The 14,429-nt window shown below is 45.6% G+C and overlaps 1 protein-coding gene across 1 annotated transcript in view; it reads left to right on the top strand.

The window, feature by feature from the left end:
• The window catches only part of TMBIM1 (transmembrane BAX inhibitor motif containing 1), a 203,651-nt gene that overhangs the window by 119,210 nt on the left and 70,012 nt on the right, over window positions 1-14,429 (top strand). The window contains exons 3-4 of the mRNA XM_069227093.1: window positions 4,911-4,999; window positions 10,831-10,895. Of these exons, the coding sequence (XP_069083194.1) occupies window positions 4,911-4,999; window positions 10,831-10,895 (154 nt within the window). The remainder of the gene's footprint in view (window positions 1-4,910; window positions 5,000-10,830; window positions 10,896-14,429) is intronic.

The raw sequence follows: 14,429 nt of genomic DNA, 5'->3' as shown, positions 1-14,429 counted from the left end.
TCCACTGCAAAATCGCAGACATACACGACAGCTTCACATCATCAGCATCCACCACCACCGATACAACCAACACCACAACACTCTGCCGCACCAACCTACTGAACACCTGGACCCCCACCAACGACAACGAAATCGGCAAAACCAGGAGCTCCATCCACTCAGGCTCCCCAACAGACCCTTGCCCCCACCACATCTTCAACCAGGTCAGCCGAATCATCGCTCCCCAGCATTTCATCAACAGTTCCTTCGACTGCACAACCTTTCCAGATATTTGGAAGCACGCCGAAGTCCATGCTCTTCTCAAAAAACCCAAAGCAGACCCTGAAGAGCTCACAAATGACCCATTTCTCTTCTCCCCTTCCCCGCAAAGGTCGTGGAGAAGATAGTAAACGTACAACTGTCTCGCTTCCTAGAAGACAACAACATACTTGATGTCTCCCAGTCTGGATTCCGCAAGAACCACAGCACTGAGACCGCCCTCATCGCCTGCACAGACAACATCAGGACCAGATTGGACAAGGGCGAGACCGTCGCCCTCATCCTCCTAGACCTCTCTGCAGCTTTTGACACTGTATGCCACCAAACCCTCCACACACGCCTTTTCGATGCAGGAATTCGCCACAAAGCCCTGGACTGGCTCACCTCATTCCTCTCCAAAGAGTTTGCTTCCCTCCTTTCCGGTCTACAGCCACCAAGATCATCTGTGGGGCCCCCCAAGGATCCTCCCTCAGCCCCACCCTCTTCAACATCTACATGGCTCCTCTCGCCAACATCTTCCGCCCCCCACGGCATCACCATCATTTCATACGCTGATGACACCCAGCTCATCATCTCCCTCACTAGTAACCCAGCCACAGCCAAGAATAACCTGCACACCAGACTCCTCGATATTGCCAACTGGATGACAGCAAGCCACCTCACATTGAACTCTGACAGAACAGAGATCATCATCTTCGGTCCCAACAAGGCAGCATGGAATGACTCTTGGTGGCCCACCACCCTCGGACCACCCCCAACACCCACCACCCAGGCACGCAACCTTGGCATCATACTGGACTCATCTCTCTCCATGACCCAGCAAATCAACGCCATGTCCTCCTCCTTCAACACCCTTCACATGCTGCGCAAGACTTTCAAATGGATCCCTTTAGAAACAAGAACAGTCACCCACGCCCTCATAAGCAGCAGACTGGACTACGGCAACGCCATCTACGCAGGGACCACAGCCAAGCTTCAAAGAAAACTCCAGGGAATCCAGAACGCAGCCGCACGTCTCATCCTCAACCTCCCTCGCCGCGAACACATATCCACCCACCTCCGATCCCTACACTGGCTGCCCATCAACAAAAGGATTATTTTCAAAATCCTTGTCCACACTCACAAAGCCATCCACGACACTGGACCGGCTTACCTCAATGAACAAGTTAACTTCCACATACCAACTCGACAGCTCTGCTCCGCTGACCTCGCCCTCGCAACAGCCCCTCGCATCCAACGCACCACCTCTGGCAGAAGATCCTTCTCCCACCTCGCTGCCAAGACCTTGAACTCCCTCCCCACCAACCTATGCAAGACCCAGGACCTCCTAACCTTCAGAAAGCACCTAAAAACATGGTTTTTCAAGCAGTAACCACCCCCCGCCCCCAAGCACCTTTAGACCCTACAGGGTGAGTAGTGTGCTTAAGAAATTCTTTGATTGTATGTCACTTAGTGGGTGTAGCCACCCTAAGTTAGATGACCCATTGGTCACTACTCAGTACTCCCCTAATCTCTCACTAAATACAGTATTAAGTGGGCATCCCTAGACCAAGAAATCAGATTCCATGGACAAAAGAAAACCAGCCTCAAAGAAGATCCAAGGCTCAAGAAATGAAGTTCCTCTGCACAAAGAAAAGGCACCAAGCCCTCCCTGCTGCATTCAGGACTCGACAATTGCCACTGAGGGGTTGCCTGGACACTGGATGGACTCTACAAATCCCCAGAGAACTTCCACTCTTTGAAAATCACCAAAGATCTCTCTCCAGAGTGAAGGAATCACTCTCCTGCAACCCAATACCAAAGGCCCAGTGAAGTTCACCTCATTGACTGGCTGCTGACCAAGGAACGGGACTCTGCAGCCAGACCAAACTCCATCTGATGGACTGAGAGGACAAAGCCTGCAAGTGTGCCAAGTTTGGCAACAGCCCTAGGTACTGATCACCTCTCATTGGACACCAAGAAGGACAGTCCATTCTGGACTGTAAAAGGACCAGGAGGAAGCCCCAGTCGAGGGACTTCAGAAACCACTAGGACCTCCCAACAGAGTGACCCTGCAGACCTGCAAGCGACCTTGAAAGTGACCTACCTCCTGCTTCCAAGGGTACCTTTGCGCACAGCTCCTGGCTCACAGATTAGCACTGGACCTGGGCGCCCTGTGCCCTGTATCAAAGATCCCGCTGTGCCCCCAGAGTCCCCCACCCCTTGTGACCTCGACACTCCAAGAGCTCACACCATGCTTACCTTTAAGTCCACCTGTGCAGTGCTTTTCCAAGTGGTCCTCCGCAGTGACCTGGCACCAGCTCTAATGATTTTCTGCAGCTGCTCCCACCAAAACCGGGAGTCACACAAACTTCTCCAGCTGGTCCATAGTGCCCACCGACGACCTCGACATACCTGCAAAAGGAGACATTGGTGAACACATTGCCTGATTTTATGTGCATTTTCAAAGTATCTTCCCCATTGATTCCTATGGTACATAAATAAAAAAATAATAACTTAAAAAGTACTTACCTGATTTTTATGATCTTGGTCTTACATTTTTTATTAAAAACTGAAGCAATTTTGTAAACTGTTCTTGAATTATTCGTTTGTGGGTTATCTCATTTATTGATACTGGGAGTACAACAAATGCTTTGCACTTGTCCAAGATTAGCCTAACTGCTCGACCCATCTACCATAAAAGTTAGAGCATTGGGTTGTCTAATTATTACCTCTGTAAATCAACGTGTGGTTGCGTGGACCCCTGCACATTGTGCCTAGCTTTGCACAATACATAAAGGGCCAGTTTCCTACAATAAGGCATATCAGATCTCTAGTTTATCTTTAGTTTCCTAACTCAAAAACTTGCAGTCCCATGGCCAGACCCCAAAAGCGCTTAGAGCACAGCTCTCTCCCCTTTCACAATTGGTTATTAGTCATAAATCCATGAACATTAATGGGCCAGCTGAAAGGCCCTCTGGTGAACGGGCGATCTTTTAGCTTCATTGATCCACTTGGCAATATGCAGATAAAATGACAATTAAACATCATGCGGCTAATACATCATTGCATCTTCCGGTACTCGAAAGAAAAAGATGGGCACGGCTCACTTGAGATGTAATGCAAGGGATGCTTTCACGGATACGGACACTTGTGAAAAGTGAGTTGTTTTTAATCATTCTTCAGATGCAAATGGACAGTTGGATAAAAAAGCTGCCAGCTAAGTGTGACACTGGTTGGTATCTATGACTTGATGTCCAACAGTTTAGTCCATATCACTTTCTGTACATGTCCTACAAGGTGGTATGGGATTGGTCTGTTGGAAATGTGTCCATATTTACCCACAAATATTAAATAACTGCATATGTGTGATTTGTTGAATTTTTTTAAATATTACGTTGAATGTTACATAGTGCTTTTCTGTTGCATCAAGTGTTTCCAAATCGCCTTTATTTATAAAAACAAATGTCTGTTAAATGAATAAATAAAAGTGATTTTTATTTTGCAAGTATCCTAGTTTTTTTCTCTTCTTATCAGCGAGGGTTGGAAATTACTGATTTTATGCGATTCATACTTCGTTTGTTACTGGAGGCCGCATTTAACCATTGATTACTTTGTTCTTGTCTAAGCTTATTTACACATCGCAAAATAGTTAGAAAGGGCAAAAAGGCTGCCCGTTATAATAAGTTGCCATATTTCGAGTTAGGGGACTAGAGATATGATTATTACAAACACTTTTAGAAATTGATGGGTACATCTTGCATGCCGTTGCAGGTGAACGCTCCCTAACATCAGTGGCGGCTGCCACTGAACGGGTATGGCGGGGCAGGGGCAGGGACGGGAATAAAAAAAAGAAAACAAAGAAAAGAAAACCACTTACCTCAACTATGGGGACCGGTTTGTCTCCTCAGTCCTCTTCCCAGAAGCACACAGGCTTCCAGACTCCCCTCCTATCACGATATTGCTGTCATCATGACAGCAATGCTGTGATTGGTGTGAGCACCCTGCTTTGGAGCTCACACAGGGAGTTTCACCCTGTGCACTTTCTCCTCCTGGCTGTTCAATACAGCCGGGTGGAGAAATGCAAAGTGCGCATGACAGTTTGGACAGCTGAACACGGCCAGCCAAAGCATCATGCGTACTTCTGTGGACCAGCCCCTCCTCCCTCCAGCCTCGCCCCGCCCTAACCTAGCTCACTGAAAAACCGCCTCTACCTAATATACCACTCACTGTACAGACCACACGTGTCCAGCGTTCTAAATTACAGTTTGCGCAGCCAGTAGGGCATTGCCTTACCTGTCAGCCTTTTGGTTTTGTCAGTGATTGTTTTGCTTAGCCATGGTTTTTGTAAAACATTTTTAGTGATCAGCTGCCAGGCCGACGCCAATATTTAAAAAAAAAAAAAAAAAAAAAAAGTTAACATTGGCTTAATAACTTTTTTGCCTCACAAAATACATTTTGTCGTAGCGGTCCCCGGAACTGATGGGAAATACTTTGTGTATGTATCCTCCTTATGATAGACCTGAATGCCTGACGTCACAGTGAAACTAGCCAATCAACTCCTAAAACATTCCTGGAGATATTTTTGTCTTTTTATTTCACATGCTCTGTTCCTATTTTGAAAGGTGTCCTTCCGGTGTACGTGGGTCATTTGATGTCTCTTGTGTCCGCAGGTGATGGGGATGGCTATGGTCCCTCTGACGGAAATGTGGAGTTTGGCTCGTGGGACAGTCTGTCAGTCAGGCACACTTTTATCCGAAAGGTAATGAATTACTTGGGGCCCTGTCAATACCTGAACTTCTGCCAAACTCGTAGCCACTCATGTGCTGCTCGTTGGTCACTGTTGGCTCGAAGTTGACTGTTTGAACGGCCCATTGCACTTTATACTTTCGGATGTCTTTTAAATATGATTTCTATCTTGTGTGTGCATGACTGCGGTGAATGATATGTAATGTGTAATTAAACATAGGAAGTAATGCTCTCATAGAAATACGTCTTTCTGATGGTGTTCTTGCACTATCCTTTGGTACCTTCTGAAGCCATTTAATGGTGATTTTATCTCGCAAGATGTATTTATTCATTAATTGTATTTTATTTTATTGATAAACTGTACTTGTCTTTTAACGCCTTTTGGCAGAATAAAGTTTTTTTGATGATGGTGAGGTGTAATTGCTAGAATTCATAATTTGTAAATTGAGTTGTTTATAAATGTTCCATGTAAAAATGATTACAATTTCCCGTTATTTTAATAGGGGTGTAATACTCCCTGCACACTCCAGATCGTACCACTGCAGCCGGCTCTCCCCACTGCATCTATTAACACTATATCTGGAAAATCTCAATGAATTTTCCCCATAGCATCTGTTATGACAATATATAAAATATATCTCAACCAGATTAGACAGTTTCTTGGTCCAACTTCCAATGCTGACATCCAGAACTCAGTCCCTGCTCCCCCCGCCCCCCGCCTCATTCATCCGCATCACTTCCTCTCACAAATAAATGTGTTTAATAAACTTCTATCCCTAGTGCGCCCATTCCATAAACTCCATCATGAAAGACAAAGAATGTTTTTTTAAAATCTGTTTCAAATACTATGGGGGGTCATTATGACTTCGGCGATCTTTTCTAAAGACCGCCGAAGCCGCGGGCACCACAATACCACTAGTGCTGGTGGTATGTGTGGCACCCTATTATGACTTTTTCGCTGAGCCAGTGGAACGGAAACCGCGTTTCCGCCCGCTGGCCCAGCGGAAAAGTCACATCAACATTGAAGCCTGCTCGTAATAGAGCCGGCAGCAATGTTGATGTGCAGCGGGTGCAGCATCACCCATTGCGCATTTCACTTCCCGTAATTCGGGCAGTGAAATGCGCAATGGGGCTGTGCCTGGGGGCCCCTGCACTGCCCATCTCAAGTGCATGGGCAGTGTAGGGGCCCCCAGGGGCACCCTGAGTCCCCCCTACCGCCAGCCTTTCCATGGCAGTGTTTACCACCATGGACAGACTGGCGGATGGGGACTCATAATCCCCAGGGCAGCGCTGCCCTGGCGGATTACGACCATCTGGAGGTACCGGCAGTATGACCGTGGCGAATGCGGCCCGGTCATAATACGCCTGGTCGACACCGCCAACCTGTTGGCGGTACTACCGCCGGGGTCGTAATGACCCCCTATATGTCTTGGTTCTGTATATTCTAATTATGTGAGTAAACCAACCTCACCCGCAACAAACGCTTTGCCAAGAAAACCAATAGGGCCTTGTGCCAGGTCTCTACTGAAGCCCCACCTTTCAGAAACCCACCTGGAAACTGCTGTTTAAGCTTCGTTCTCTTCTGGCATCTAGATGGTAGTCATGCCCTTCTCTTCTGCCACTCCGACTTTACCCCCACCTTCCTCTTAGGAACATACCACTGGCCACAGCATCCCTCATCCAGGGCCTGATGAAATACGACCACATCACCCCAGATGAAGAATTGCAAAAAAAAAAACATCCTCGAATTCTGCACCCACAGTCCGGAAACACCCCGGTATCCACTGGGACTGCACAAGTCCTGCTCCACTTTAGGGAAGAGCTGAAACCCATCTTTAAAGAGTGCTGCATCACAAGAAGGTATCAGCCCACCTCAGCTTTCAGACTGCAGCTCCCCCTCCAGTCTCTCACCGACTGTGTTTACGGCTGTCCCCGGTTCGCTTTGCATTGAACAAATATAACACACATACATAAAGATTTTTGGGGGGAGAAAAACGTTTTTATTCGAAGTTGTCATTTTGAGAGTTATTTAGAATAATTAAGTTGGTGCATGAATACATTTGAATTTTTCTGAGAAAATTGGAATGGATGGGTGGTCAGAGGAAGAAGATCCTTATAGTAATATCGGAGGAGGGTTAATTTTGCAAACCAACAAGGCTAATGCAGGCAGAGCTGCTCCCTTTAACACTGGGGGCTGAAGAGAAGACTCCCGTGCAGTTAAAGACTTGGCCTCCAGTGTGGCAACAGCACATTTGTACTGTTCCTCTGACGAATGCCAATGGTGACCTTACATTGCCCACTTGTGAAACCTTGGTGGGCACTGTATGAGATGAGATGGTTTTCTTTGGACTTTACCCCTTCTTTTCTTCTCTGCCCTTTTCATGGGCATCCACCACTCCAAACCCCTGGCTTTTTTAGAAATGGCCAGGATTGTCCCCGTGTGGTCCAGACCGTTGTGTTTTTGAGTCTTTGGTCTTTGGCCAAGGACAGCGTGCAGTATTTTGCATATTTTGGAATATCCTGATCAGCAGTGGCTAACATCCTCCTTCCACAAACCAATTTGATGATGAGATGGAACTGAACCATCTCCTTCAAATCCTTGAGTCAACATTTAGAGATATTGGAGTAGGCCACTCAATCTGGCCAGGCTAACATCAGAGAAGAAATCCTCCAACCTGAGGGTTAGGAGAAGAGATCAGATTTCAGTAGCCTGGGTAGGTTAGGAGCATGGGTGCAAGTGCCTGGAGCTGTTCAGGAATGGGTCTGTTCATTGTTCACATCCTAAGCCGACAACAATATTGCAATGGACTGATGCAAGATGTCACGAGGAGGGCCTCAGGAGTCGCCTTTAACCTAGCCCTTTATTCAGTCTCCAAGTACAACCTCTGACACAGTTTCGTAAGTAGTACCGGGCCTTCTTCCAAGTGTATGCTGAAGAAACCCAAATCTACCTCAAACCAGACGACAAGAGCAAAAGGCCTGTCTTTATTAGTTGACACCGCTGGTGATTAACTGCTCTGCCAGCTCTTTGATGCCCACATTGTCTGCTTATTGGGAGAAGAGGGTAGACCGAGAAAGATTCGCTCATTTCTGCTAGAATGTGTTGGTCCCCTCTTGATTCCGCGTAGAAGAAGCCACATTGAACCCAGGCCCCAGTCCTGGTGGCCATTACCAGTTCTGCACCTATGTGTGGCTTATAGTTTCCCTCTGCACAGCCTCTCATGATTAACCAGGGATCGCTGAAGAGCTTTTCACTTTTTGTCCGCTCTCCGGTGTTTGTAGCTTTTTTTGTTGGCTTTGCTTAGTGTTTGCTGTTTGATTGCCACGTGCTGGAATATTTCCCGGCTGCTTTTCCTAACCCTCAGTCCTGGAAGCCTTGCCGGTCAGTGAATGCAGATGACTCCTTCAGCACTAAACCATCAAGGGAGCAAGTAACAAACAACCTCTCCTGGTCATTCCCAGGATGTGCCTGCGTTCCTCAGCGATGACCCCCTCGTTTGGAACAGTCGAAAAAGGCAGCAGAACCTTCTGTTACAACAACCTGTTGAAATAGGGTTTATTACCTTGAGGTAGAATCTTGATTGTACTCAAAAAGCTGCTATGTATTTCTTGCTGTTTGCCGTCACCTGTCCTTCTGTACTGAACCTGTTTGGTGTATAACTTGCATTAGATGCATATAGGAAATGTTATCTGAGCTTATCAACATTGCTAGGCCGTTATTTGTATATTTATTTGTGGTCCTTTGTCTCTTTGGCCATTTTATCTGGTTGAAAAGCACTCAGTCACCCTTTGGGGTCTGGTTTCTGCTATGAAAAAAACTACAAATTAATTTAATAACAAAATGTGGACATTGAATAGCACCGGTGGTTGACTCTGATTCGATCCATTCCCCGGCTATCACAATTCTGGTTATTTGTATGGTAGAAAGACCCAGAACCTCTAGTTTGTCACCTCGAGTTTCCATCAGTGCAAATATTACTTGGATGATATTATTCTCAAGAGCTCTTTCTAGATAGATCCCTGTTCTTCATCAAATATGTTTGATGTTTCCTGCACAGGGCCAGTACCTGTGACACCACATCTGAGACACTCTGATCTTTCCCATTCATTGATTTTGTATAGGGGCTGATTGGTGAGGTGCACCCTCAGGAATGTTTTTGCTGGTTGCATTTTGTTCTTGCACTGCAGCTAGTATTACAAGGTGGTATTGTTTGATTTTCTCTGGTTGTCAACTGGTGGGTAACGTTTGTGGTAATTTCATTGCTGCTTTCGCAAGATCTCCCAGTTCATCATTTTCAAGACTTGTTTATACTATAAAGATTTAAGGCGCGGAGAGCCCCATTGTTATTAAGCCTAATTTGTGTGTCTTCTTTCCTGTGAGTCCTACCAGTTCTTTTTGTTGCTGTAGGCATAAATCTATGGATTTTAGAGGAAAATGCTTTGGTGTTGGAGATTTTTGAGAGGCCTGGAATTGGCCAAAGTATATTGCCGGATTTTAACATGGATGACTGTCCCCTTGAATTTCACAGACACTGGGAGGACGTACTCTTTGAGGGCAGTCAGGCATGATTTAGAAACACCAATAGCTTACATGGCCGCACATCAGTGTTCATGACCACTTCAGTCACTTTCTATAGACATGTCTGTATTGATGCCATCTGTACAGAAGTCACTTGGGCTACCTCCCATTCCTCCCATAAGCTTTGCCCCCTGCAGATTACTCTAGGGCAGGCATACCATCTAGGCACCGTCCTGAAACATGGGCGTGTCCGACTCGTGCTAACAGACTCTCTTGCTATCGCATGTTATTTTCAGTTTTTCTCAAGGTTGTAAGTCCCGGAAGTAAGTTTTAGAAGCTGTCACTCGTGCCTTCTCTAGTGAACTCTGTTTCCCTTAGCCCCAAGTCTCTGTCATTTAAAACCCGCCTCCGATGTCCCCTTAGCCCTTCCCATTTATGACCCACTCGTACTTGTTAGTGGATTAGAAGCTGCGGGTTGAGCAGGAAGGGAGGACCAGTGATCCATAGCAGGACTGCACATTCGTTTTTGATGTTACTAGACTATAAATCTGACACACTGTTTCCAGTGCAGAAGGTACTGGCTAAGGTGAGGAACGTGCTCTTACTATTCTACAATAAACTATATTGGAGGTCAGTAGGGGTAGGCGGAACTCGCAGAATTTGACTCCATGGAATTCTCCTGCGTTACATAAAAACCCCACAAGATTCCACAGAGTTCTGCCAACGGACAGAAATAGGCATGTAGCACTGTTTGTGCTGCGATTTAATACTGAAAAATGAGTGCGAACAGCACCATGTGGCGGCCTAGAGGGCACAGCTCCTCAAGTTGATATTGCTGCCACTCAAGTAGATTTTCTACTCGAGTGGCATCCTTCTGACCGCGAACGGTCGCGGCTGCCCACGTTGGAAATATCTCGCCGGATGTCCTCCTAGAGTCTGAAAATTGCACTAAGGGATTAAATCTCGCTTACCAGTTTACCGTGTTAGAGCCACATGCAATACAAAATTATGCCACGCAGTGATTGGCAGAATTTTGCCAGAACTTTGCATTACAAGCGACATGCAGATTCTCCAAAGTTCCACCAATTATGCTGGCTGAACAGGATATTTTGCACTCCCCTAGAGGGCACTCGTCAGTCTACATGGTTTCCTTGATTCTCCCACAATAAAATGGCCACAAACACCAAGCATCATGAAGATATATATGTAACATCATTTAACTTGTCGTACACAGTGAGCATGAAGGAGTGCAGCGGCTAGGGCAGTGAGACAGTAAAATCGAAGGAGGTACGCATGTGGATTAACAGTGCCCTCTTCTCTTCCAGGTGTACATGATTATAAGTGTCCAGTTGCTGGTGACGGTGGCCATTGTTGCAGTTTTCACCTTTGTGTAAGTTTGCGTTGTGCGGGCTGTGGAGGTGGGGGAATGGAGGGAAATGATGTCATCACATGCTTGTGGGACAAGATACTTCTTCAAAACTAACTTCCTGTTACTTTCAGCAGGTGCATCATTGTGGCTCTTGTTCCACTGGAGTGTGTGGCCAGTGTGAAATGCCCTCTTATTATATAGGGACTTGCTCACATGTGCCATTAACTTAAAACCAGTCTAGTGCACCGTCCATGATGCTTACAAATTAGTGGCTAGAGTTGGGGACAATCAGGCAGGGTTCCAAGATGGAGGGCAGGTCCTCCATGGCAGGGTAAAGCGGCAGTGCGAGCTGGCATCTCACCCTACAAGTGCTTGCCCAGACATTGGCATAAGCGGCTGCCTCTAGTCTGTGATCTAGGCACAAATGTTTTGCACAATTTTGATTTTGACTTCCCAGGTCCTGAAGTGGGGCTGGTAATTCATGCTGCCAAAGAGTTGCACATGATATATACCTGCCATGCATAGAGCATAAATGGGATCTGACCAGATATATCCCATTTTGGTAGAACCATCCCCCATTATGTACGCCAACAGTAGGACCAGCTCTCCCCATGTCCTCGAAACACAACACAAACACTAGAGTCTTCCGTGCATCCTAAAGTGAGTAGAATGTGGTGCCCACCGATGTGCAGATAGAAGTAAGGCCATTTTTCCAACACAGATCTGCAGTGACCTGGCCATCATTTGCTGGGCCAAATGCCTCTTCTAATGGGATCTCTTGCATCACAGTACGTACATTATATACCCTTGAATCACCACTTACAGTACTGCTTAAAAACTAATGTATAATGTCATGCCATGAACAGACACACCTTTTAAACTGCTATTAATTTTGTACCAGCAGAGCCCTGCTGGCCTGTTACATAGCTTACAAGTCATTTGTTCTATGATAGTCTCACATTAGTAGCCACAAATTGTCTTGATGTCTTTATTTAAGGAGACCACCTAGATTGCAGCAGTGTACCTACGCTGGAGGCTGTTAAATACTGGTACAAAAACTGTCTAATAGCTCACTGGTTTACTAGTTCAGTATAACCTCTAGTACTTACGTGTATTTGTAAAGAGCACTCTCGCCGGCGAGGTGTGTGTGCCTAGTCCTGGCTAGGGTAGGTTGGTTATTTGAAAAGCCAGGTCTTGGCTTGTTGTGGAATTCATTGAGTGGAGGAGGCTGTGGTGTGGAGTCGGGGGTCATTCCATGCTCTAGGGCACAGGACTTGTAAGCTGGGGTCCTGATTGCTACCACATTAAGGGCCAGATGTAGCAAGCAGTTTTGCCCATTCTGTGTCTATGGGAAAATGTGTTCGTACATATGGCCCTAAGTGTCTAATGAAGGTATGCTTACTAGCTCATTGCCTGGTCAGCGTGATAACTGGCATATATCTTGTGTGGTATTTGAAGATTTCTGCGTATATTACAGGCGGTATTACTCATGAAATGTTGCTGTGTTAGGTTTTTAATTACTGACATAATAAACTAATTTTTATATCTGAGCAGCCATCTATTGCACTTCCATTACACAAATACTTTAAAAATACAAGTAGCCTTTAAAAGTTTTATTTTTACTACAATGGATATGCAATTTTGTCTCAGTTGATTTTTCTTGAACAAATATATAAATGTGAAAGAATCCTGGCTGCGACATAAACAAAAACCTGAAAAACACTATCTTGGAAAAAAGCAATGGACGCCCTAGACCTTTGAATATTTGTAGAAGAATATGTATTTTTTTCACAGCTGAATTCCAACTAGCGTTTACAGACTTTTCTTTACTTTGGGAGACGTTAGTTCTACTCACCTTTCACCGCTGTGAGGTGACTCCTTTCATGCCATGAGAAGCCACTTGTTGGGTAAATGTATTTATGTGCATCCATAGAAGGGCATGTCCTGGATTGCACACTTCGCTCTTGGTGACTTTGTGTGAACTGTGACCGGTCCTTCTTGCAAAGAAGCATCATTCACAGACCCCATTAGTTTGCCAATGGTGGACCATATCTTTTTAGTTTAACAACACTTGTATAACTCCTGGATACCCTTAATGTGGTACACGAGGCGCTCCTTTTTTTTTTTTTTTTTTTTACAGGAAGGAGCCCTCGATAAATGGCAAATATTAGAGGGCATTATTGCTTTCCCTACAGTGTTCACTCACTTCTGTGAAATGTTCTTTGGTCTACTCCTGACCCTGCTATAGCAATGTTCAGTTTTTAGTTTAGAATCGGATTGAGATGACACCTTAAACTTGTCTCATTAGGATCGCTCCTCAGACTGCCTCCTAGCGCTTGATGGTAAGTCTCGTACTATAGGAGATGTCTCTTGTACCAATGAGATGACCTCTCACAACAAAAGGCCTTCTCGACTCTTACAAACTTCCAGTGCGTACACTAGCATCTTTTGACAGTGCTTTAAAGTGGCTGTAATACGGCATCTTAGTGCCTCGTGATGCAACACACTAAATGTTATGCGCACTATCACCCCGGCGGATATCCTGGTGCTTCCTGGATCATATCTGTGATGATAGTGCAGAGCTTTGGGCAAAATACTTTGCGCAACAGCTTTTGTTTAAAGAATTCCAGACAGACTATTCGGGTCTAGGCGAGGCATGACCATGCCCGGTGGCCTCGCAGTGGAGCATGAGCTCTCTCCTTCTTTCTCCTAGGATAAGTGCCCTTGTGCACCTTAAGGTGGTCTTTGCAAGTCATTCTCCAGCAAAATATTTAGAGCTCAAGCGTGAACAGCTTCCGTTGTAGCTCAGAAATTAAAAGATTTGTGGACTCCTGGAAATTTGCCGTCAGAGACCTGCTTTGTCAAGGGATTGTTGAATCTCCCTCCAGGTACTTCTACCCTTTTTTTTGCATTTGGATTGGGGCCTCTATTGTGTTGAGTCTAAAACCCGCGTTAGACCAAATTTAGATTGACCCAAGACGTGAACTATCAAGGAGCTGAATCTTATAAGAAGTCCCAGAAAGTTTTTCTGAAAGTGAAGGGAGCAGGTCATCACCCGTGGTTTACTTTTGTTACATTGCATCTGGAATAGACCTCAATTGCATGAAGGCCGATACCATTTACCTTATAGGAAGTCCCGAAAAGATGTTCTGAGAAGGAGGAAGCAGTGAATCACACATGGCTACTCATGGATGCTCTGTCTTACCCTCTTAATACCACGAGCATCCGTGCTCCTGTCCTGCTTCCACCATGTTCTCCATCATTGTAGGAGGCTGGACTGGCTTGTAGTGAGTACCAAGGGGTACTTGCACCTTGCACCAGGCCCAGTTATCCCTTATTAGTGTATAGGGTGTCTAGCAGCTTAGGCTGATAGATAATGGTAGCTTAGCAGAGCAGCTTAGGCTGAACTAGGAGACGTGTGAAGCTACTACAGTACCACTTAGTGTCATATGCACAATATCATAAGAAAACACAATACACAGTTATACTAAAAATAAAGGTACTTTATTTTTTTATGACAATATGCCAAAGTATCTTAGAGTGTACCCTCAGTGA

Source organism: Pleurodeles waltl, chromosome 3_2 (assembly GCF_031143425.1).
Source record: "Pleurodeles waltl isolate 20211129_DDA chromosome 3_2, aPleWal1.hap1.20221129, whole genome shotgun sequence".
NCBI classification, from domain to species: domain Eukaryota; kingdom Metazoa; phylum Chordata; class Amphibia; order Caudata; family Salamandridae; genus Pleurodeles; species Pleurodeles waltl.
Note: the sequence above shows the minus strand (reverse complement) of the source record. Positions and strands in the feature narration are given on the sequence as shown.